Genomic DNA, 21,127 nt, shown 5'->3' on the forward strand with positions numbered 1-21,127 from the left:
AAGAGGTTAAAGTGACTTACTGAAGGTTACACAGTAAGTGGCAAAGTTAGAATTTGAACTCAGAGAGTCTGGTTCCTGAGCTTGGGCTTCCCAGGTCAGAAAACCCCTCTCTGTAGGTCTCTAATAATAACAACAACAATAATATACTGATTAACATGCATGGATTGCTTTCTATAGGCTAGTCCCGGTTCTGGCTGCATTTCATGTATTAGCTCATTTGGTTCTTACAATAGTACTAGAGAATTGGCCGGGGGGCGGGGGTACTATTATCCTCATTTTACAGGTAAGGAAACTGGGGCACAGTCACACAACAAGGATGGGTTACCAGACACTCCAGCTCCAGAGGCAAACTTTAAACCACTGTGCTATCTGGCTTTCCCAAGGGCTATTCAGCCCAAGGGCCCAGCATCCAAGGCTCTTTGGATTCATGCCACATGATCTCTGCATTTCCACCAAAGCATGTCTTTTGTTTCTTGGTCTATGCATGTTTTTTCCTTCTCAACCAGACCTTGAGCTCCATAAGGCCTGATTGAAGATCTGGTACCCCCTTCAGTTTCCCCAGCTCACAGCAAGGATCTCACAGATTCCTCCTAACAATCTTGCGAGGTAGGCATTCATCCTTTTACAGGAAAAGGCACGGATTCAAAGAGGTAAAGACAGAACTGGATGGACAGCAGTGTTTCAGCAGACAGAGTTTTCCAGCCACAAAGCACTTTCCCGCATCCCATCCCACGAAGCCTCACTTCCAGGGGCAGTAATGGTAGTACTGCTTGATGGTTAAGAGCAATGGTTTAGGATCAGACCTGAGTTTGAATCCCCACTCAACCACCTCTGTGACCCACAGAAGTCATTTAACCCCTCTTGTCCTCAGTTACCTCATCTGTAAATGAAGATAATAAAAATGCTTTCCTCATAGGTCTGTTGGGAGGACAAATGAAATAAAGCACATAAAGTCCTGTGAGAGAGGCCTAGATGGGAGAAGTATTATGTGTGTGTATATATAATCCACCCACCCCCCTAATGAAGGGTGTCAGGTCCCCAGACAGAAGCAGTTCTTTCTGTTTCCTGAGTGTGAAATCCAGGAGGGCCCAGGACTGGAGAAGAGTGACCCTGGGAAGGCCAGTCTGTGGGAGGTGGCTGAGCAAAAGGACAAGTGATGGGTGCTCTGGCCATGAAGAAGAGCCCAGGGAGGGAGACACCAGGTCCCAGGGTGGGGGAGGAGAGGGGGCAGCAGGTGGGCTCCCTGAGAGTAACATCCTGTGGCCATCTCTGCCTGGCACCCCAAAGCCCCACGCAGGGGAGAGGTGGGTGCCCTGTGAGGCACGGCCCAACCCAAGGTTCTCCAAGGAAGATGCTGCTAAACTGTTTGCGGGGATTAAACAGGTCCGGGAGCTCAATCTATCGCTGCTCTCCGTCCTATTTTCCGCAGGGGCTCTGGCTGGACCGCTCTTCCGGGAGTTGGGGCTCTCGGGTGCGCCGGGCAGAGGTCGGGCCGGATGGGGGCGCCGAACCGCTGCTACGCTCGAGCTTCCGAGGGCGCCCAAGGGAATCGGGTGCTCCTCCCACTCCGCCTGGCCCAGTGCGTAAGGACTGGGGAGCAGTCTTAGCCGAGCTGCCGCGCTTGACCTTGACGGTTGCGCTTTACCGGCATCTGGCCGGCTGCCAGGCAACAGCGCGCCGCCCCGCGGGTCTGCGGCTGCGGCACCGCCACTCCCTCCCTCCAGCGCAGGCGGGCGCTGGATCCCAGGTTGATCCAGGCCGGGTTTTGCGGCGAAGTCCGCGCGTGCTGATTCCTCATCGGTTGCCCTCGGCAGCGGTTGGCGGCGGGAGACCATGGTGCTGGATGAACTCTGGGACGCGCTCTCCGGGCCCTCCGGGGCTACCCTGGCTTGCTTCTTGGTGGCGGCGGCCTTGGCCCTGCACTGGTCCAGTCACCGGACGGCGCGGGGCGCGGCGGCCCGGGCACGACAGAGGCAGCAAGCGGCCCTGGAGACCATGGACAAGGCGGCGCAGCGCTTCCGTCTCCAGGTGATGGCCGGGGTTGGAATCGGGGTCTGGGGGAGGGCCTGGGGTGGCGGCAGCACTTTCAGCCGCCCGGGCGCGCGGAGGGGCGGGCGGCGGGCAGCGCAGGTGTGTGGGCAGCGCAGGTTCGTAACTCTCCGAAACTCCTCTCGCCGTAATGCATTCCGTACTCTTTCTGAGCCAGGTGGGGCCTAGGGGAGGAAGGGAAACGAAAGGGACAGGGCAGGTTGTCGAAGGCTGTCGCCGCACTGGGTCAAAGAGGAGCTTTGCTCTGGTGCCAAAGAATCTCAAGATCACTGACTATTAGGACGCTAAAACGCAAGTGTGAGAACCAATAGGATGCTCGGGTTTAGGACTTTGGAATCATAAGGTGATGGCCAAGGGCATCTGGAGAGCTTACAGTTCAAACTCACTGATTTGTGCTTGAGGATGCTAAGAGGGAGCTGGGGAGGGACTTGCCCAAGTCCACAGGGAGTTACTGGTGGAGCTGGACCCCTGCCACCTAGGCTGTCGAGTATGATGGGTTATAATCCCTTTGCATGAATAGGTTTAGGTGGGTGATCTGTCAACAAGATTTTATCCTCTGGATCAGCTCAGTGTGTGTATGGGGGCGAGGGAGAGGCCTAGAAAGGGAGGCTTTTCCCCCAGGTGTATGACACACTGGACCCAGTTCCAAGTCAAAATGCTGAACTCAGTTCTTATGTGCTGAAGGAGGGAAGACCTGCCCCGAGTGTTTGATAGGATTTGGATCTGACAGGTGGGAAGGCATTCCGGATAATGGGACAGCACGAGGCAGGAGCTGGAACTAGAACCCAGATGCCTGGTGGGACCATCCAGCCTCATTCCGCTGGAGAGGAGCAGGGGAGAAAGATTAGGAAGAGAGACCCTGGCCTTGAATGCCAGGCCCTGGGTATGGCCTTGATGGCCATGAGGTTTTAGCTGGATGTAACGGTATGGATTTACTCCACACCATTCCTGGACCAGGAAATGTCATATTTGTTTATTTATTGAAATAAAAATGTATCTGGTTCCAGCCTTCACTCATCAAGCTGGCTGAAAAGTACACAATCAGTCAGTTTTTAGGTATTCAATCCAAACTGGTCACGTTCCCTACTTGAGCACAGGTTTATCACTGTCTGATCCTCCTTCTCTGGCTGGCCTCCTTGGTGCCCCGCTCAGGGATCCTTGCAGTGATCCCAGGCTCAGCCTAGAGACCCTCGGCTGCTCCCGAGGCTCCAGCTCCTGTGCAGCTGGCTAGCTGAGTTCTGCCAGCACCGAGGGCTGTATGGAGGCAGCTGTAAGAATCTGCCCACAGTTCGTGCCTACAGGACTCCCGTCCTGGTTGCAAGGAACCCACCAGCTGGTAGGGGTGTGGGGTGGTAGAAGGGTGGGTCTTCCCTCACTTCAACTCCAAGCATCAGCATCTACACAGTTTCCTTCTGGAGCAACAGTCTTTCATTATTTTTAAGAACCGACTCTTCCAGGGTAGAAGCTTTGGCCCTGAAATACCAAAAGCTGTTGAAACAGCCTCCGTGGGGCAGAGCCTGGCCTCGGAACACCAAAACTTGGCTCTTGCAGATGGGAAAGCAGGGAAATCACCTTTTGGCTTTCCAGTGACTGGGAGAAGAAAGGGAGAACTATCTTAGGAGCCTCAATGTGCCGACCAATCAGCAAAGAGGTGAGGTCTTCGTGACAGAAGCTTTGGGAATGGGTAGGAGGTGGGCAGTTTAGCTGAGCTCATCCAGGGCCTTGGGACGGGGCCCGAGGTTAGCAGGGCCCTGGATGAATACAGCAGCCTGTAGTACAGCTCCTGCCTGATAGACCGCAGGAAAGCTAGTTGGGACCCAGATACCTCCTGTGTCCCGAGGCGTTGCTGGAGGAGGGGGCGTACTAAGCACCTTCTGAACATCGCAAGATGGTTCATCTTTCTCTGGACTCTAGAGCAACTTTAGAGTGAGGCGTATTTCTTTTATTCTCTGTTGACCGTGTGAGGCTTAACCTGTAACATGCCCATTTGTTGCATTTGTTTCCACCTTGCCCCCTGAATGAGTTTCAATATGCTTTCTGGACTGAAGAGAGGGCCCACCATTGCCAGAATATTATGGCTGGGAGAGCCATCCCAGAACACCTGCTTATCCCTCTGTGCCTCCGCACCTGTAGTTTTATCCTGAATGCCCTTCCCACACATCCCTTACAAGCCCTTTTGTCAAAATCCCACTGGATTACAAATGCCACTTCCTTCAACTGGATCTGACCTGTAGTTCCATCTCCTGGTGTCTCCAAGACCAACTTGAAGCTGATTTTAAAACAAAACAATTCAATGAATGACTTGAAGAACAGTATGGTTTTTGTTTCGATCAGTATCAGTGGCCTACATGATCAAATGGAAGAGATATCTTGAAATAGGACAAAAGCGATTTAAAAAAACCCCATGAGTGAAAATAAAAAAGACTTCGAGGACAATCTAGGATACCTGAAATTAGGACAGTAGGTGGTTCAGAAGGAGAAAAACAGATGGAGGAGGGGCAGTGATTCAATGATAGCTATAGTATCCTTTGCTTGAAAAAGTAGGCATACAGATGGCCACATGCTTGGTGAGACGTTATTTGTGCACTTCCCTGCATTCTCCATACTAATTTTTTTTTAATTTATTTATTTTATTTATTTATTTTTGACTGCGTTGGGTCTTCATTGCTGCGCGTGAGCTTTCTGTAGTTGCGGCGAGCGGGGGCTACTCTTCGTTGCAGTTCATGGGCTTCTCACTGCGGTGGCTTCTCTTGTTGTGGAGCACAGGCTCTAGGCGCGTGGGCTTCAGTAGTTGTGGCGCACGGGCTTCGTTGCTCCGCGGCATGTGGGATCTTCCCAGACCAGGGTTTGAACCCGTGTCCCCTGCATTGGCAGGTGGATTCTCAACCACTGCGCCACCAGGGAAGCCCCACATTGTGGGTTTTTCACAGACATTTTTTTTTTTCCTGTGAGGTTTCATCAGAAACTGTTAACTATGGTTTCCTTTTCAGAAGAGGAACTGGGTAGGGTGGTCCTAGAGGTGGGGGGAAATGTTCACTTTTCATTCTGTATACCTTTAAAAAAATACGTCACTAGGGGTTGTCTCGTGTGTTGGTGGGGAGATCATGGATCCATTTTTCTTTTTTTCCTTCCTTGTAGCTCCCTGTATTATTTAAAAAAAAAAAAAAAATCCCAAGTGAGTGTTGTATCCACTTAACAAATTCAGGGAAGAGGTAGAGTGTTCCTGATATTGAGGCCGGGCTTCAAAGGCTGTGTGGTGGGCTGTGTGGTGGGTGTTCAGCTCTGGGCGTGTGGTGGGTGTGAGGGGACCATGTTGCATTGAGGGGGTTCAGGGGAGTCTGACAGCACCACGGCCTGGAAGCATCTCCTGGAGCTTGTGGTGTGAAGGGGACTTTAAGGGGAGAGGCAAGGTGGGCTTGGACATTGCCCTATCTGGCCTGGCCGCAAAGCTTGGGCGGGGCAGCCGGTTGGGTGGCCCCTGTCTGACCCAGGAGAGAAAGGATGTGCACTGGCAAGGGTTTTGGTAGAGGGGACAGAGAGATAGCCATTTGCCAGAGCTACTTAGGGGGCTTGGTGACTGGATGTGGGTGGGAAGGAGAGGGGGGGAGTCGAAGATGGAGGGCAGCGTCCTTCCCTGAGGGAAGAGGAGCCAGTGGAGAGGGGTGGGGAGGCACCGAGCTCAGGGGAACGACACAGGGACAGAGGGAGAAAAGGGAGTAGCCCAGAGAGTAGGTCTGAGCTCAGTTGGGTCAGTCAAAGGACATGATCTGGAGGCTGTGAGATAGGCAGAGGGCCTGGAGTGGAAGCCATGAGAAGGAGTGACTTCTCCCAGCATCAGAGAGGGAAGAAGAGGTGCCAGAGGAACCTCCAGGAGCCTCTGTCTCTCCCCGCGTCTGGCTCCTTCTCAGGCTTCAAATCACATCTGAAATGTCACCGCCACCTACCCAGCCCATCTGAATCATTCCTCTGTTCTTTCTGTCACAGACTCCGTTTATCCTTTCTCACACTTGCCGTGGTCTGTCCATTCTTTGTTAACTTGTTTTCTTTCTTAAAAAAATTTTTTTTTCTTTTATTCTTTTTCAAATTCTTTTCTCAATTAACTTGTTTGTTTTCTTGCAGGTAAGCTCTGAAAGCAGAGACTTGTCTGTCTTGGCTATCTCTAAATTCACAGCCCTAGCTAGTCCTCAGCACATAGTAGATGCTCAGAACATGTGTGTTGACTGAATGAGCGGATGACAGAAGTAGCGGAGAGGTGGGAGGGAACCCCGGGGAAGGGGGTATGTCTGTGCCCAGAGGAAACTGAAGCGAGCCCTCTGAATGCTTCCATGAGACTTGGAGCAGAATGAACAGAGTCAAGTGTTTGTTGTATTCGGCAACAAGGAAGTCCCTGGTGACTTTGGCAGGAGCAGAGGAGGGTAGAGATGAGATGTGGTGCCTGCAACTCAGATGTCCCCCTAGCCCTATTTACTAATTAGCCCAATACCCTCGAGGGGGAAGCCAGCGGATGTTTGCAGGCAGGGGCTGACCCCAGAGACTCTGGGGGACTTCGAGGCCTGGCAGTAGGTGTCTGATCAAACATCTCTTCTCCTTCAGAGAGCTCTTCCCTGACCACCCTCTACCTGTGTGCCGCCCACTCACTGCATCCATTTTATTTTCTTTATTTCTTGCTATCTAAAATTCTTATTTACTTATGAATTATCTGCTCACCCCCAACTCTGCACCTTGTGTAAGCTCCCCCAAAGCCTGGATGTGACTTTTTTGTTCACTGCTGTATCCGCTTGCCTAGCGTGGTGCCTGGTACGGAGTAGGTGCCTAATGCATATCTATGGAATGAACAAAAATACCCTCTCTTTTGGATGTGGCTCCAGCTCCAACCCTAACCACCCAGGACAGGGTTTTCTGATTTCTGCCCTCCCCTGACAAGGTGTTGAGTAGTTAGGTGCAGGTGGACAGCCAGTGGGCAGCCCATGCTGAATGGGTAGAGAACTATAGTTTATCTGTAAGTCCTAGGCAAGGCACTTCCCCTTGCTGAGCCTCAGTTTCTTTAGCTGTGCAATGGGAATGGTAGTAAGATTTAATCCAAACATGGAGCACATTGGCATGGTGCCTGGCACACAGTAGGTAGTCATTGGTGGTCCCTGTTAGTAATGATCTAATGATCAGCCTGGGCATGGCCTCTCCCTGGACCCCCCTCAGGTAAGCTTCTTGAAGAGATAGATCTGTACTGTCCACAGGTGGCAAGGGCCTGCCCAGGCTGGACCACATTTGTGGTGTCAGAGCTGCAGGTTGGCACATCTGTCACGGGTTGGCATGTGACAGTGAGCACGTGCTTGTTAGGTGTGGGGATTTGGGGGCATGGGCCACTGGCGTCTGCTGCAGGCACATGGGGCCTGCGGGGAGTGGGGGACTGATCCGAGTTGTCTCCCCAGAACCCTGACCTGGACTCGGAGGCACTGCTGGCCCTACCTCTGCCTCAACTGGTACAGAAACTACACGGTGGGGAGCTGTCTCCGGAGGCTTCACTCTTCACCTACTTGGGAAAGGTAAAGCCTGGGAGTGACCCTGCTCCTTCCTCCCCTTTCTCTGCAAGGCTGGGGGGAAAACCTGGCCTGGACTTTGTCCCACTGAGAGCCGTGTTGGGATCACAGTGCCAGGGAGGTAGGGAGGGAGCCAGAGCTCTGTGTGTGTGTGTGTGTGTGTGTGTATGTGTGTGTGTGTGTATGTGTGTGTGTGTGTGTGAGAGAGAGAGAGAGAGAGAGAGGGAGAGAGAGAGAAGAGAGAGAAGAGAGAGAAGAGAGAGAATGGCTCTGTGTGTGTATGTGGGGAGTGGGGGAGGGGCGGGGGGGGCACTGAGCATGTTGTCTTAGCTAGAAACCTGGCTTTTAGCCCAGACTTCCCTCTCCCTCCCACCCCCACCCCATCAGTCACCAAGTCTGGTCTGTTCCCTTCCTATAGCTGTCTCTAGTCCATCCCCTTGTCTCCCCCTCTTCAGCCACCCTGGTCCTCCACCACCATCTCCCTCTGGGACCAAGCGCCAGCCTCCTGGCCAGGTGCCCTCTCAGCTCTTCAGCATCCTCTCTGGCCAAGGCCTTCTGTAGCTTGGGGCACCAGCGGCTCAGCCGCTGGCAGTTCCCTGGCACCCAGCGCCTGCACTGGCTCGAGTGGGGCTCCTTGTACCGGTGAGGCTCTTCTCCTTCTCGCCCCGCTCAGTGCAACAGGCTCCCGGGAAGAGTCTTCAGGGCTCAGAGAGGAATCTCTGGAGTCTTCCAGGAAGCCTCCCATGACCCTCCTCCCCTCCCAGCCTGAGTTAGGGTTTCCTCTTCAGTGTTCACTTTCTAACAGCACATTTCTCGTCACACTGTAGGGCTTGCCTTGTCTTTCTCTTTCCCAAGGCAAATGTGGGCTTTTGGTGGACAGAGTCTTATTTGTCTTTGCACCTTAGTGCTGAACGCTATGTCTTTTATATAGTAAGTGCTCAAGAAATGTGTTTGAAACGAAATGAAAGAAGGAATTGTGCTTTGTGAGTGTGACTTGTCTATATATGACATAGCATTTTTTTAACATCTTTATTGGAGTATAATTGCTTTACAATACAATGTTGTGTTAGTTTCTGCTGTATAACAAAGTGAATCAGTAATGTATACATATATCCCCATATCCCCTCCCTCTTGCGTCTCTCTTGCGTCTCCCTCCCACCCTCCCTATCCCACCCCTCTAGGTGGTCACAAACCACCGAGCTGATCTCCCTGTGCTATGCGGCTGCTTCCCACTAGCTATCTGTTTTACGTTTGGTAGTGTATATATGTCCATGGCACTCTCTCACTTCATCCCAGCTTACCCTTCCCCCTCCCTGTGTCCTCAAGTCCATTCTCTACGTCTGCATCTTTATTCCTGTCCTACCCCTAGGTTCATCAGAACCATTTTTTCTTTAAGATTCTATATATATGTGTTAGCATATGGTATTTGTTTTTCTTTTTCTGACTTACTTCTATGAGTGTGACTTGTATCTGATATGATTTCTTGGAAGAGAGCATGTGGTAGTGAGTGGGACCCCTAAGCAGGTGGACATGAGTGCCAGGGGGACTGACGGGTGTGTGTGAGAGTGGTGTGAGTGACTGCAGCTGAGAGGGGGGCAGAGAGGGACTGTAGAGAAAGGACTGGACACCCCTGGGCCGGGTGCACTGAGAGGACACAGTCTCAACAGCCGGGGTTGCTTCTAACGAATCAATGTCCCTGAAAAAGCTCCTGCCCCTCTTAATCATCCACAGAGAGCATTCTGGCTACAGATTGGCCTCCTCTCTTTCTGCCCGGGGCAGGAGACAGATTTCTGTACCTGAGTGTGGCAGTAGGGCCACACCCATGTTCCTGTCAGTTGCTGTCAGTCAGCCACTCCTCCGTGAGACTTGATTATCAGCTTCAAGGGTTCCTGGGGGAGGGGAGGCTTCACCTGGGCCTGCCTGGGGCAGAGGAGCTGGGAGGCTCCCTGGGAGGCTGTAGCCTGGGTCTAGACCTGCCCTGCACTGACTCCCAGTGTGACCTGACACGGGGATCTGCCAGCCTCACTGGGCAGAGGGTGCCGCTTGGAGGAGGATGGGGGTGGGGTGGCCAAGGGTCATCCTCCTCCCAGCTCGGCCCCTGGGGGGCATCTGAGGTCAGTATCTTGCCCCTTTGAGTTCCCTGGTTGTGTCCTGGCCCTGGGAGTACTCTCTCTCTCTGTCCGTTTTGGAGTTGAAGGCCAGAGACAGCCAGGGTGAGGCCGGAGCCACATGTCCCTAGTGAGGCGAGTGCTGGGCCTAGGTTATCCTCTGTGCCCCTGGGTCATGTTTCTGGTTACCCTTTCCCTGGGCGGTAAGGGAATTTTAACACAACTGAAAAAAAAACAAAAAAGCCAGCCTCACTTTGTCTTGTATCCATTTCTCTCTCCCCCAGGCCTGGGAAGTGAACAAAGGGACTAACTGTGTGACCACCTACCTGGCAGACTGTGAGACTCAGCTGTGCCAGGTCCCAAGGCAGGGCCTGCTCTACGGCGTCCCTGTGAGCCTCAAGGAGTGCTTCAGCTACAAGGTGTGCCCTGCCCCAGTCCCTGCCAGCCAGCTCTGTGTCCTGGGTCACCCTGGGCCCTCAGAGGAAGTACCAGGTCCAAAGGCCTTGAGAGGGCACCATGGGTATGCCCTACCTTGGCCTGTGGGGTGGTGGTGGGAACAGACCCTGTGCTGCTGAGGCGCCCCTGGCTCGTCAGCCACGCCCCTCTCGCCCATCCCTCCTTCTAGGGCCAGGACTCGACACTGGGCTTGAGCCTGAACGAGGGGGCGCCAGCAGAGTGTGACAGCGTGGTGGTGCAGGTGCTGAAGCGGCAGGGAGCCTTGCCCTTCGTGTACACCAATGTCCCCCAGTCCATGTTCAGGTTGTGTCTCGGGTGCGGGGTGGGGGCAGGGGCACCGGTGCCAGTGTGACATGGGCTGACCCCTTTCTGCTTCCTCCAGCTATGACTGTGGTAACCCCCTCTTTGGCCAGACCGTGAACCCGTGGAAGTCTTCCAAGAGCCCAGGTGGCTCCTCAGGGGGTGAGGGGGCCCTCATTGCGGCTGGGGGCTCCCCACTGGGCTTAGGCACCGACATCGGAGGAAGCATCCGCTTTCCCTCTGCCTTCTGTGGCATCTGCGGCCTCAAACCCACAGGGAACCGCATCAGGTATGGTGTAGGTGGTCGGGGGAGGGAGCTTTTGAGTCTCTTGCTGTGTGACCTTGGCCTAGCTTCCCACCTCTCTGGGCTCCAGGCAGGGATTCCCTGACTGGGGTTTTGCTGGGAGGTAGTGTCACAGCACCACAGTCCTTGGTTCCTAGTTTCCAAAGTGGTGAGAGAGTTGGGAGCTGCTGTATGGATGTGGGGTTGGGCAGAGGATGGCCATTTTCCATTTCCAACATCTTGTGTTTCTTATCCAGCAAGAGTGGCCTGAAGGGTTGTGTCTATGGACAGGTAGCAGGTGAGGTCTGTGGTTCCCTCTATGCCCTGGAGGAGGGGGGTCTGCCTCATCTGCCTCTGCCCCTGCTTCTCCTTGGGGCAGTGTTGGGCCCCCAGGCCACTCTAGGTCTGAGTTCCTACACCTTGTCCCTGCTCACACTCCTGGGCCATGGCCCAGCCCTTGCCTGGACCCGGCCCCAGAGCCCCTTGGGGCTGGGTGATCTCTCTTTCCTCTCCACCCTGCCCCACAGTACAGCTCTCAGTCGGCCCCATGGCCCGGGACGTGGAGAGCCTGGCGCTGTGCCTGCGAGCGCTGCTATGTGAGGACATGTTCCACCTGGACCCCACCGTACCCCCCCTGCCCTTCAGGGAGGAGGTGAGCCGGGGTGGGGGTGGGCATGGGGTGGATTCAGGTCTCACTGGTGCTCCTGAGCCCAGAGAGCAGCCCCCGCATTGCAGCAGGACTTGGAGGTCCTGTCTCCTGAAAACCACCCCCGCGGGGCGGGGAGGGGGGTGAGGGGGGGACGGGGGGGGGGCGGTGTCTGAGGCCAGCAGCAGCGCCTCTGCAGACAGCCACCAGATGGCGCCCTTGCCTGCATTTGGAAACCCTGAGGTTTTCAAATTGGTGGGCTGGGAGCAAGAGCTGAGGAAAGGCCCACCTTCCGGCCCAGCCTGGGGGCTGTCACTGCGGAACAGGAGTGGCCTCGAGGCTAAGAACAGCTTGAGAGAGCACTCCTGTACCTTATCTGTGTTTGAGCCCCAGTAATTAGGAGCCTTTCCTACAGTATTCATGTCCCTATCCCCAGCCTCCAGAGGGATGCTTGGCGCGTAGGCTGAGTGAGTTAAGGACAGTTAAAAGCGGAGCTGTCTCCCTCCCAGAGAAAGCTGGGATCTGTGGGCAGTGGCAGATGCTGGCTCCCCAAATATCATCAAAACAGCCTGTTGATCAGATAAGGCTGAGTTTAATGCTTTCTGTGGTGGGGGGGAGTGCTGCCTCCACAGAGCCTTAGCAGCATGGGGGAGGGGCGTGAAGTTAGGGTATTGAAGTTGGTTTCAGGTGGATATTTCAGTGTGGGCCATTGGTTAGGATTGGGTACAGATCACGATGTAATAGGTTAGGACTGGTGGATACAGCAAGGTGAGGATTCTGAGGAGAGGGGTTCAAGGAGTCTTAGAGGATAAGCCGTCATTTGGTGCTTCTATTGAAGAGTTGATGGGTCTTTTAAGAATGACTGATAAAGTTATCTGTACTTTATGTACAACACATTCAGGAGTAGTCAAGTTAGATCGATGTGGGCAGTGGAATAGTAAAGCCATGTTAATGTAGACAGTGAGCTCTGTGATGTAAGCGCCATTTCTCAGCAGTCTGGCATTTCTCCCTACAGACCTCTTGCCTCACCCAGCCCAGGTTGCCTTGGAAGGGCTGAAGGCCCTGGGGCAGGCAGGAGATCTGGGCTGGGGGTGGGGTGAGCTACCCCTCCTCAGCAGAGGAGATGTTCTAAGTGAAACCACTCGTTCAAGAGCCCCTTCCTGAGCGGAGGCGAGGAGGTGAGGCTCCTGTCCTGAGGTCTGGAACAATCTATTACGGGAGCCAGGACTAGCATTCTCGAAACAGGCCGTGGAGAGCCTCGGCTCAGGACGCAGGATACCTAGCTTCCCGACCTAGTGTTGTAGCTCTGCCCTGACAAGTGGCCTTGGCTGAGTCCCAGCCCCACTCTGGGCCTATCTCCCTATCTAGACCTGAGGCCTCAGTTTCCTCGTAGGACCAGTGGGAATCCTCATTCTTGCTCTGCACACCTGCAAAGTCATTGTGAAGGGGTCAGATGCAGAAGGGGCTGGCCTCACTGGCAGTCAGTTTTCGGGGGATCTAGGGTGCAGCCTCAAAGCTGCGTCTGGGGCTGAGTAGCTGCTCTGAGCTCTGGGAGCCCTGCTTGGGGCCACCCTCTCCTGACCTGACTCTGACTCCTGTGTGTTGCCCCCAGGTCTACACAAGCTCTCAGCCCCTGCGTGTGGGGTATTATGAGACTGACAACTATACCATGCCCACCCCGGCCATGACACGGGCCCTGCTGGAGACCAAGAAGAGACTCGAAGCTGCTGGCCACACGGTATGGAGTTGGGAGCCCACAAGTCCTGGCATCGCCCCTCTTTCAGGGAAGCCTTCCTGGTACCCATGGCTGCCACCCATCCCTGGCATCCTCCCACCCTGATTGTTTTGTGGTTGGGGATGGGAATTCGGTCCCTGGGGGACCAGTAAAAAGGGACTGATCAGAAGTATTGGGGTACATGATTGATGGTGAGCTCACCCCTGTGCTGGGGATGTGTGAGCTGCATCGGGAGGGCCTCGTCGACCACAGACCGGGGTGCACAGCTGTCCAGAGGTTCCTGGGGCCCTGAGATGGCAGGTTTGGGGATGTTCATCTGAGACAGGCTTATGTGTGGCTCCAGACTTCTCTCCTGATGTGCATCTTACAGGGAGTTACCACGGGCCAACAAGGCCACCGTTGCGGCTCCAGTGAGGGTACCGTGAAGGCAGGGTTGGTCCAGTCCATGCTCGGGGCTGCCTGGGTAGCATGGGGGTGGTGGGACCCAAGGGTTTCTAGGTCTGGGAGTCTTACACTCCTCAGTCCCTGCAGCTGGTTCCCTTCCTGCCAAGCAACATACCCCATGCTCTGGAGACCCTGTCGACGGGTGGGCTGTTCAGTGACGGTGGCAAGAGCTTCCTACAGAACTTGTGAGTGATGTTGGGTTTGGAGGTCTGTGGTGGGATCAGGACATGGGGAGACCCAGGAAGAGCAGCTGGGTGCTGTAACCCCGGGGACAGGCCAGGCTGGGGGAATATGGAGGACAGGCCTCGGCTGAACGTGAAGAAGGTCTGAGCATTCTGGGTAGGGACCTTGCCACCCCTCTGATGGCAGGCTGAGCCTGGCACTACCTTGCCAGGGAGTCTTTGGAAAGGTGCCAGCTCAGGGGGAGGCTGGATTGAGCGTCCGTGGCCTCATCCTGAGCTGAGCTGGCTGGGAGGTAGGAGGTAGGCAGGGAGTTGCCTATCTGTTTGGGGAAGATTGAGAGACAAGGGTAGGGTCAAATAGGAGGGCAGGGTTGTAGACGTCATTCTGTGACTCCGGGCTCTTCTGACTTGAGCCATGTCTTTCTCTTTTGAGTAGGACCTCAGTTTTCTTGTCTGTAAAGTCAGTAGGTTGGACCAGACCAGCTCTAAGGGACTTCGCAGAGCTCATGTTTAGAGAAGCTGGTTCCACTTGGGTGTTTTCAGTCCTTAAAGGTTGACACGGGCAGAGGACAGGCCTGTGAAGGTGCCTCCTGGGGACATGCCCAGACTGACTGGACTTCCCCCAGTAGCTAAGTGTGGTCCAGGCTTCAGCGGAAGGGGCTACCCCTCACTCTGGCCCTGGGAATGAGGCTCCAGGATCAGCCGCCTGAGACCTTTCCCTGAGATCTAGAGCAGAGATAGCCTCAGAGACAAGGATCACGGTGCCCACTCAAGATTGCGCCACTCGTGCCTCCAGGCCAGTATCCGCATCCATGGGGGGAATGCCCTCAGTATCACGCCCTGGCCAGGGAGATGCTGCCTGTAGTTCTTATTGCTTTAAGCTGAGTTTGCCAGGCAGGGAGACAGGGAGTCCTGCCTTGGGGAGCTCCACTGGGTGTGGGTGGAGCCCAGGCATCCCAGAGGGTCTGCAGACACAAGCCACATATTGGAAAGGAGAGGCTGAGATGAAGGGGCTGGAGAGCGTGGTTACCGGAGTCTGGTGAGGAGGGAGGTAGAAAGAGTCACTGAGTAGAGACCGGGGGGGTGCAGTAGGTGGGGGTGAGCCAGGACGAATGCCTGGGGTGGATGTGTCTGGACTGGACCCTTTGTCTCCCAGCAAAGGTGATTTCGTGGACCCCTGCTTGGGAGACCTGATCTCAATTCTGAGGCTGCCCAGATGGCTTAAAGGACTGCTGGCTTTCATGCTGAGGCCTCTGGTGAGGGCACAAGGAACAGAAGGGGTGGGGTGGGCTGGGCGGGAACCTCTGGGGCTCTTCCCCCCTCCCTTTAGCCTCCTCTTCTTCTCAGCCCTCACCCAGTCTCTTCTCCTCCCCCCATGCCCTTTGATCTTCAGCTAACATGCATGCTGAAAGGGGTGCTGACCCAGGACATGGGGGGAGGGACAGAGGGAGGAGGCACGGGCAGCTTGGCCTGAAGAAGATTATTGCCACACCTGGCCCAAAGCTGAGTCACTGACTGTGTCTGTCCTTCTGCAGCTCCCAAGGTTGTCAGCCTTTCTCAACAGCATGAAATCTCGGTAAGAATGTTTCCCATGCCCAGATGCTTGCCCCCCTTTTCTCCTGACCTGGGTCCAAGTGCTTTCCAACAGGAAAAGATGAGAGAAGTAGCTTCTGAGGCTGGAAAGGGCCCAGGCAGGGTGGCAACCTCTGTGGCTTTCGAGGAGGATCTTGAAGATGTCTTAGCAAGGTCCAGGAAGGCCTGGAGAGCAAGGACCTGAGGGAGAGCACAGGATGGGAGAGGGTGGAGAGGAGGAGACTGTCCTGGCTGGGCATGGGTGGAAAGGCCCGGGAGGGAGCTGGCAGGCGGCAGGAGCGGGGGATGCTGGGAACCCATGAGGGGTGCTACTCTTTTAGAGATCAGACTACACTTCGCCCTCTCCTGCCTGCCCCTCAGTGGCTCACGCCGGAAAGACTGGGAATAAATTGCCCCATTCTCAGGCCCTGACATCTTGTGGACTTGCTCCTTCTGTTACCACCAGGCATTTAGGACCTTGGGTGGCCTTGGCCTCTCCTGTGTCCTGAGGGTAGCTAGGAGTCAGGCCTAAGTCCCTCTTGGGGACTCAGTGGGACATGAACTTAGGGATTAGAACTTCTGCCCTGCACTACTTTCCTCTCAGAGTGCCCTGGAATTGAGAAGGGTCCAAGGAGGAATGAGATCTGGGAGGTGTTGAGAGTAGGGGTCTGATGTTGCTAATCCCTGTGGCTGTGATCATCATGGTCGGTGACCTCACTCCCTCTGTCCAGGTCAGCTGGAAAGCTCTGGGAACTGCACCACGAGATTGAGGTGAGGCCAGAGCCTCTAGACTAGAGTAGGGCGGGTGGGGGGTGGAGTTGGACAGGGCACCTGTGTTGGGGTCTCTCGGCCACTGGTCCCACTGGTCCCTTGGAGTGGCCCATCGTTCTCCCTTCCACTCCCTGGATTGGGCCACTTGGGGACTGCTGTCAGACCCTCACTTGCCCAGAGACCCATCTTAGGGGCCTGGGTCAGCCTGGGGCTCCTGTCCTGGATACCTCTTTGCCACTCTGGTGCTGCCTGTAGCCAGCACTCCATGGCCCTGCCCTGGTAGGAAGAGTGGTGTCTGTGGTTCTGTGGAGCAGTTGATGCCCCCTGAGAGCAGCCCTGTCTGAATACCCCGAGGTCCTCCATCCCACTGTGGTTCAGTTCACATCCAGGGCAGGTGCAGGACTAGAGTCACCCCAGCCACAGTGCCTGCGTTGGAGAGTCCATGTAATGGGCTGGGTCCGAGTGCTTCACCTGGTGTACGGGTGTCCTCCCCAGGTGTACCGTCACTCTGTGATTGCCCAGTGGAGAGCAGTGGAGCTGGATGTGCTGCTCACCCCCATGCTGGGCCCTGCTCTAGACTTGAATGGCCCAGGCAAGGCCACAGGTGAGGCTTGCAGCCCCATCACAGCCCTGTCACCTGTCTCTTCTCTTCTATGAGTTCAGCACTTTGCCTGGTGGGGCTGCTGGGAGGTAGAAGAAGAGGAGCCCTGCGGTGGGTTGCACCCCTGGGGGAGGACTCTGCCCTTGAGAGGCTCACAGTCTGGTTGGCTGGAGAGATGGGAGTCATGTGGGATGCCTTGGGAGGGAACGAGCTCCCTCTCCTCAGCACTATTCAAGTTGGAGATCTTGTTACAGAGTCTGTGGTTTTGGGAGGTGGTATTTGAAGTCCAGGTGGGATTTAGATGAACCAGGAAAACAGCAACAACAGTCCAGGTGGGGGGAAGCTGCAGGGCAGAGGCACAGGGCAAGCTCGTCAGCAGGCTCTCCAGCCTGCCCTGAATCTGGATTCCTGGGCTCTGTCACTCTCACTCAAGTCTCAGCCCTAGGAGAGAACCTCTCCCTGTCTGTGGAGGCAGGGTGCCATTTCACAGGGTGGAAGACTGGGGCTCAGAGAGGACAGTTGTCATGGAAGGTCACCCAACCTGCTCCAGCCACATGTGCTGTGTCTCAGGGGCCGTCAGCTATACTCTGCTCTACAACTGCCTGGACTTCCCTGCGGGGGTAGTGCCTGTCACCACGGTGACCGCCGAGGACGAGGCCCAGATGGAGCATTACAAGGGCTACTTTGGGGATATCTGGGACAAGACGCTGCAGAAGGTAAGTCCCTTTTCCCCTGGACTCACACCTGCTCCCCTTCCTCTAGTGGAGGAGACAGTATAAACACGAGTATCCTTGTCTGTCTGTCTTGAGAGCTTGTTTGGAGGTTCTAGCAGGGGAGCGCAGCTACTCGTATACCCTTGACCGAAGAACGGTCCTCCTCTATCGGGGAAGGTCGTCCTCTTCGACGGGGCGCGCAGCTTCGGGAGGGACGCACGTGGAGCGGTGAGGGAGGAAGGGGACACCCGCCTAGCCAGCCAGATCAGCCAAATCAACCCTGGCGATCAATGGGGTGACAGATGTCACAGCCAGATCGCCCTCACATCCTCTTGTCTGTCTTTCTTAACGCAAGACCCCTAAAGACTGCGGGCTGGCCCTGCTGTGCTGCCCCTCCTCTCCAGCTGGGATGCTTCCTGGGCCCAGGGTGGGGTCCTGCCTCGACCCCTCCCATCCTGATGCCTGTGTCCCCTGCAGGCCGTGAAGAAGAGCGTGGGCCTGCCTGTGGCTGTGCAGTGCGTGGCTCTGCCCTGGCAGGAAGAGCTGTGTCTGCGGTTCATGCGGGAGGTGGAGCGACTGATGACCCCTGAGAGGCAGCCATGCTGACTACCGCCGCCTGGCCCTAGAGGGCCTGAGACCCACTGGAGCCACGCCCAGCGTAGTCAGGGCACAGCTGCCATCCTGGAGGAAGTGTTCAGCCTGGGGCAGAGGCTTCCAAGTCCCTCCCCCTCGCCCCTGCAAGAAGCCCAAACCCGCTGAGTCTGGACCTCGCTCCCTCCCCCGTTCCCCTCCCTGCCCTGACACCCCCAACGTGGCAGCCAGTGGGCATGACATGGGCGAAGGCCCACTAACAGTCAAGAATCGGTTCCTGGTCTGTGTCCTTTCTGGAAGTCATCGTTAGGGCACTGGGGGTTGGAGACCCGACCTTCTAGAACCTGACTCCAGCCACGTCAGTCTCCTGCTCCAAAACCTCCTCTGGTTCCTGTCACTCGCAGGATGGACACAGGCTTCTCAGGATGGGCGATGCAGCCCCAGCACTTCACACCCACCCTTCCCACCGCCCTTAGACTAAGCCCTGCTTTGTTAGACACTGTCTTATCTTTTCTCCTTGCCTCTGCTGGGAATGCCCTTTCTGCTTCCCTACCATTAAATCCTCTGAGGCCCAGCTCAGATCCCTCTTTCTCCTTCTGAGCCCTGGAGTAGGTGGGCTGTTTCCTCCCAGTCTGCCCTGTGTGGTGGGCATCCGCGGGTGGGTCGCCGCCCTTAGCACACTGGCTCTCCTTGACGGCAGGGATACTATTTCTACATCTTTGTCCTCAGTGGCCAGCACAGGGCTGGGCACAGGGCAGCGGGGAGTCTGGGATGCTGCTGGGGAGAGGACCCCGCAGGACTGAGGAGGCGAGCACAAGACAAGGTGATCTGGCAGAGAGTGCTTGCAGGGCCAGCCCAGGACTGGAATGTTCTGGGAAGGCTTCCTGAAGGAGGAGTACCTGTGTTGAGTATAGACGGTCCCCAGGGCTGAGATAGGGGACGAGGACATCCCATGGAGAAGGAACAGTAGTACACCCAGAATGGGCACAGGAGGAGCAGCGGAGATGTAGGTGGGGGTCAGATCAAGGTGGACTTGGAGGGCCAGTTCAGGAACTTGAATCCAGTCTCAAGGGCAATGGGTCGCTCTTGAAGGATCAGACAGGTGTGGCGAGGAGAGTAGGCTGGAGGGGCAGAGCCTGGAGAGGGTAACGAGGCTGCTCCATGATCCTAACGTGGGGAAGGGGGCCTGGGGCCTGAGCTAGGGCCCTGGCCCAGGTAGAGAGAGAGGTGGTTTGGGAATTGACAGTTGGGGGGTGGAAGTGAGCTGTCTCAGCTCAGGCTCAGCTCTGCCCAGTTTGCCAGCTCACCTCTTACTGGACTGCTTTGCCTGGTGGGCGGAGGGTTAGCTCATCTGGATGACTGGGGGCTTCTTGGGTCCACCAGCACAGCTGCCTCGCTCCTCCCTGGCTCCAACCCTAACTCGCCCGCTTGCTGTCGGAGATGTTTCTGGCCTGAGCCCTCCGGCAGGGTGGGCCCCTGGCTCCCACCTGACCTACTTCATATTCTTTTCAGGGCAAGCTGCTTTCCCGAGGCTCCCTTCTCCACCGAGATTTTCCTGCTTCTCCAGTGGTGCTTTCCCCTCCAAGTCACGTGCCCAGTGGCACCTGTACTTTCTGCCAGTGGCGTCCCTGCCTCAGTGGGGCAAGTCTCAGGGCAGACATGAGGCCCTACCTTGGGGCTGACTAGAAGCCCCGACACACATGGATGCCTAGATTGGGGTGACCAGGCAGCTGCTGCACTTTGCCCTGATTTCTCTTAACTGCTGCGTCATTTTGCCTCATATCCTTGCATAAAACCACGTGCCATCTGCCCCAGCTTTCTGCCCCATTTCTCTCTTAGGTTAATGATAGCCTCGTGCTTTCAGACACGAGGCTGCCGTGGGGGGCCACCTCTCCTCCATTCCTTCCCTGGTTTATTGATGTCACCCTTGGACCCAAGCAGGGCCGTGCCCAGCCCCATGCTTAGTAGTGCCGGAGTTCCGCCAAGCCTGGCTCCCATCCCTGAGAGGCTCCTGGGCCTGTGTGTGTGGAGGATGTTGGCACAAGCACATTGGCTCTCTTGTGATCAGGGCCGGGGGAAAGGGTAGATGACGGGGCCAAATGCTGCTGAGGGCGGCGGAGGTGGTCAGTGAGGAAGCGAGTACCCCCTGCGTTCCACCTCCACCTCTACACTGTGGTCCAAGCCACCTGCCTCTCACCTGGACACTAGTAACCGAACTGGGCTCCCTGCTTCCTTCCTCACCTGTCCGCCAATCCATTCTCCATACAGCAGCCAGAGTGATCATTTAAAACTGTATATCAGATTGAGTCACCTCTCTCCTTAAGACCTTGCAATGGCTTCCCAATCACCCGCAAATAAAATCCAGTCTCCTCCTCAAGTCCTGCGAGGCCCCACGTGACGTGGGCCTTGCCCACCCCCCTGCCTCCTCCTGGATGTCTCTTCCTCTCGTTCATCGTGTGTGCTCCAGCCACATGAGCACCCTTTGGTCTCTTGATAATCTCAAGCTGGTCCCTGCTCCAGAGCTTCTGTGTTAGCTGTCCCTCTGTTTGGAACACTTGGCACCAATGTCACCTTCCCTGATCACCCACTTGGCAAACAGTTCCCCTTGACACCTTCTAACATGCCACCCTTTGTACTTTATAGCATTATCACTATCTGGAATCATACTTTTTTTTTTTTTTGGTCTCCACTCAGGCAAGCTTCCTGGGAGCTGCACTTTGTCCTGCTCAGCCTGATACTCAGCATGTGGAACAGTGCCTAGAAGGTGCTTAGTTAATTTAGTGAACATTAACTGAGCATCTACTAGGGACCAGGTGCTGTATTGGGTGCTGGGACTGCAGTGATGAAGGCGGCAGACTAGGGTCTTGTCCTCTCGGAGCTGCATTCTGGAGGATATTCGTTGACTGAAAGGAGGCAGGGAGGCAGGCAGGTGTGATAGTAAAGACCTACGTATTTAATGGTGACTTTTAATCAGGACAAGGGGGGAAGGACATTCTGAATATGAGCCATCTACCTTCTGGGCACTTTATAGTCATCATGTCATTTTATCCTATTAACCCTGTTGTGGGTGTTTGTGTCCCTATTTTACAGAAAGGTCCCACAGCTAGAAGCAAGGGAGTTAGAATCGATATCTGATTCA

General features: G+C 55.4%; 2 protein-coding genes across 4 annotated transcripts in view; both read left to right on the forward strand.

Annotated features, from left to right (window-relative positions):
* The window catches only part of NSUN4 (NOP2/Sun RNA methyltransferase 4), a 42,673-nt gene extending 41,034 nt beyond the window's left edge, over positions 1–1,639 (forward strand). Inside the window, exon 6 of the mRNA XM_036848193.1 lies at positions 1,430–1,639. Coding sequence (XP_036704088.1) covers positions 1,430–1,607 — 178 coding nt within the window. The 3' untranslated portion in view covers positions 1,608–1,639. The remainder of the gene's footprint in view (positions 1–1,429) is intronic.
* On the forward strand, positions 1,592–20,363 carry FAAH (fatty acid amide hydrolase). Of its 3 annotated transcripts, none has more exons than XM_036848164.1 (15): positions 1,592–2,028; positions 7,479–7,592; positions 9,979–10,113; positions 10,320–10,453; positions 10,533–10,739; positions 10,991–11,031; positions 11,261–11,385; positions 12,992–13,117; positions 13,646–13,743; positions 14,897–14,996; positions 15,276–15,316; positions 16,044–16,083; positions 16,579–16,687; positions 17,255–17,400; positions 17,875–20,363. In XM_036848164.1, exons 1-15 carry the CDS (start codon positions 1,834–1,836, stop codon positions 18,001–18,003), a joined length of 1,740 nt encoding a protein of 579 aa, XP_036704059.1. In that variant the 5' UTR covers positions 1,592–1,833; the 3' UTR covers positions 18,004–20,363. The 3 variants fall into 3 exon arrangements, with proteins under 3 accessions (XP_036704059.1, XP_036704051.1, XP_036704066.1); XM_036848156.1 differs by having other exon boundaries at positions 1,813–2,028; positions 13,637–13,743; XM_036848171.1 differs by lacking the exons at positions 16,044–16,083; positions 16,579–16,687 and having other exon boundaries at positions 1,813–2,028; positions 13,637–13,743.
* The last annotated feature ends 764 nt before the right edge of the window (positions 20,364–21,127 follow it).

Source organism: Balaenoptera musculus, chromosome 1, assembly GCF_009873245.2.
Source record: "Balaenoptera musculus isolate JJ_BM4_2016_0621 chromosome 1, mBalMus1.pri.v3, whole genome shotgun sequence".
In the NCBI taxonomy this organism is placed as follows: domain Eukaryota; kingdom Metazoa; phylum Chordata; class Mammalia; order Artiodactyla; family Balaenopteridae; genus Balaenoptera; species Balaenoptera musculus.

Coding starts and splice junctions, on each gene's coding strand:
- FAAH (XM_036848156.1), top strand. CDS start 1,834: ATGGTGCTGGATGAACTCTGGGACGCGCTCTCCGGGCCCTCCGGGGCT. Junction 10,454..10,532: donor GTCCCCCAGTCCATGTTCAG/GTTGTGTCTCGG, acceptor TGCTTCCTCCAG/CTATGACTGTGGTAACCCCC. Junction 15,317..16,043: donor CTCAACAGCATGAAATCTCG/GTAAGAATGTTT, acceptor CCCTCTGTCCAG/GTCAGCTGGAAAGCTCTGGG.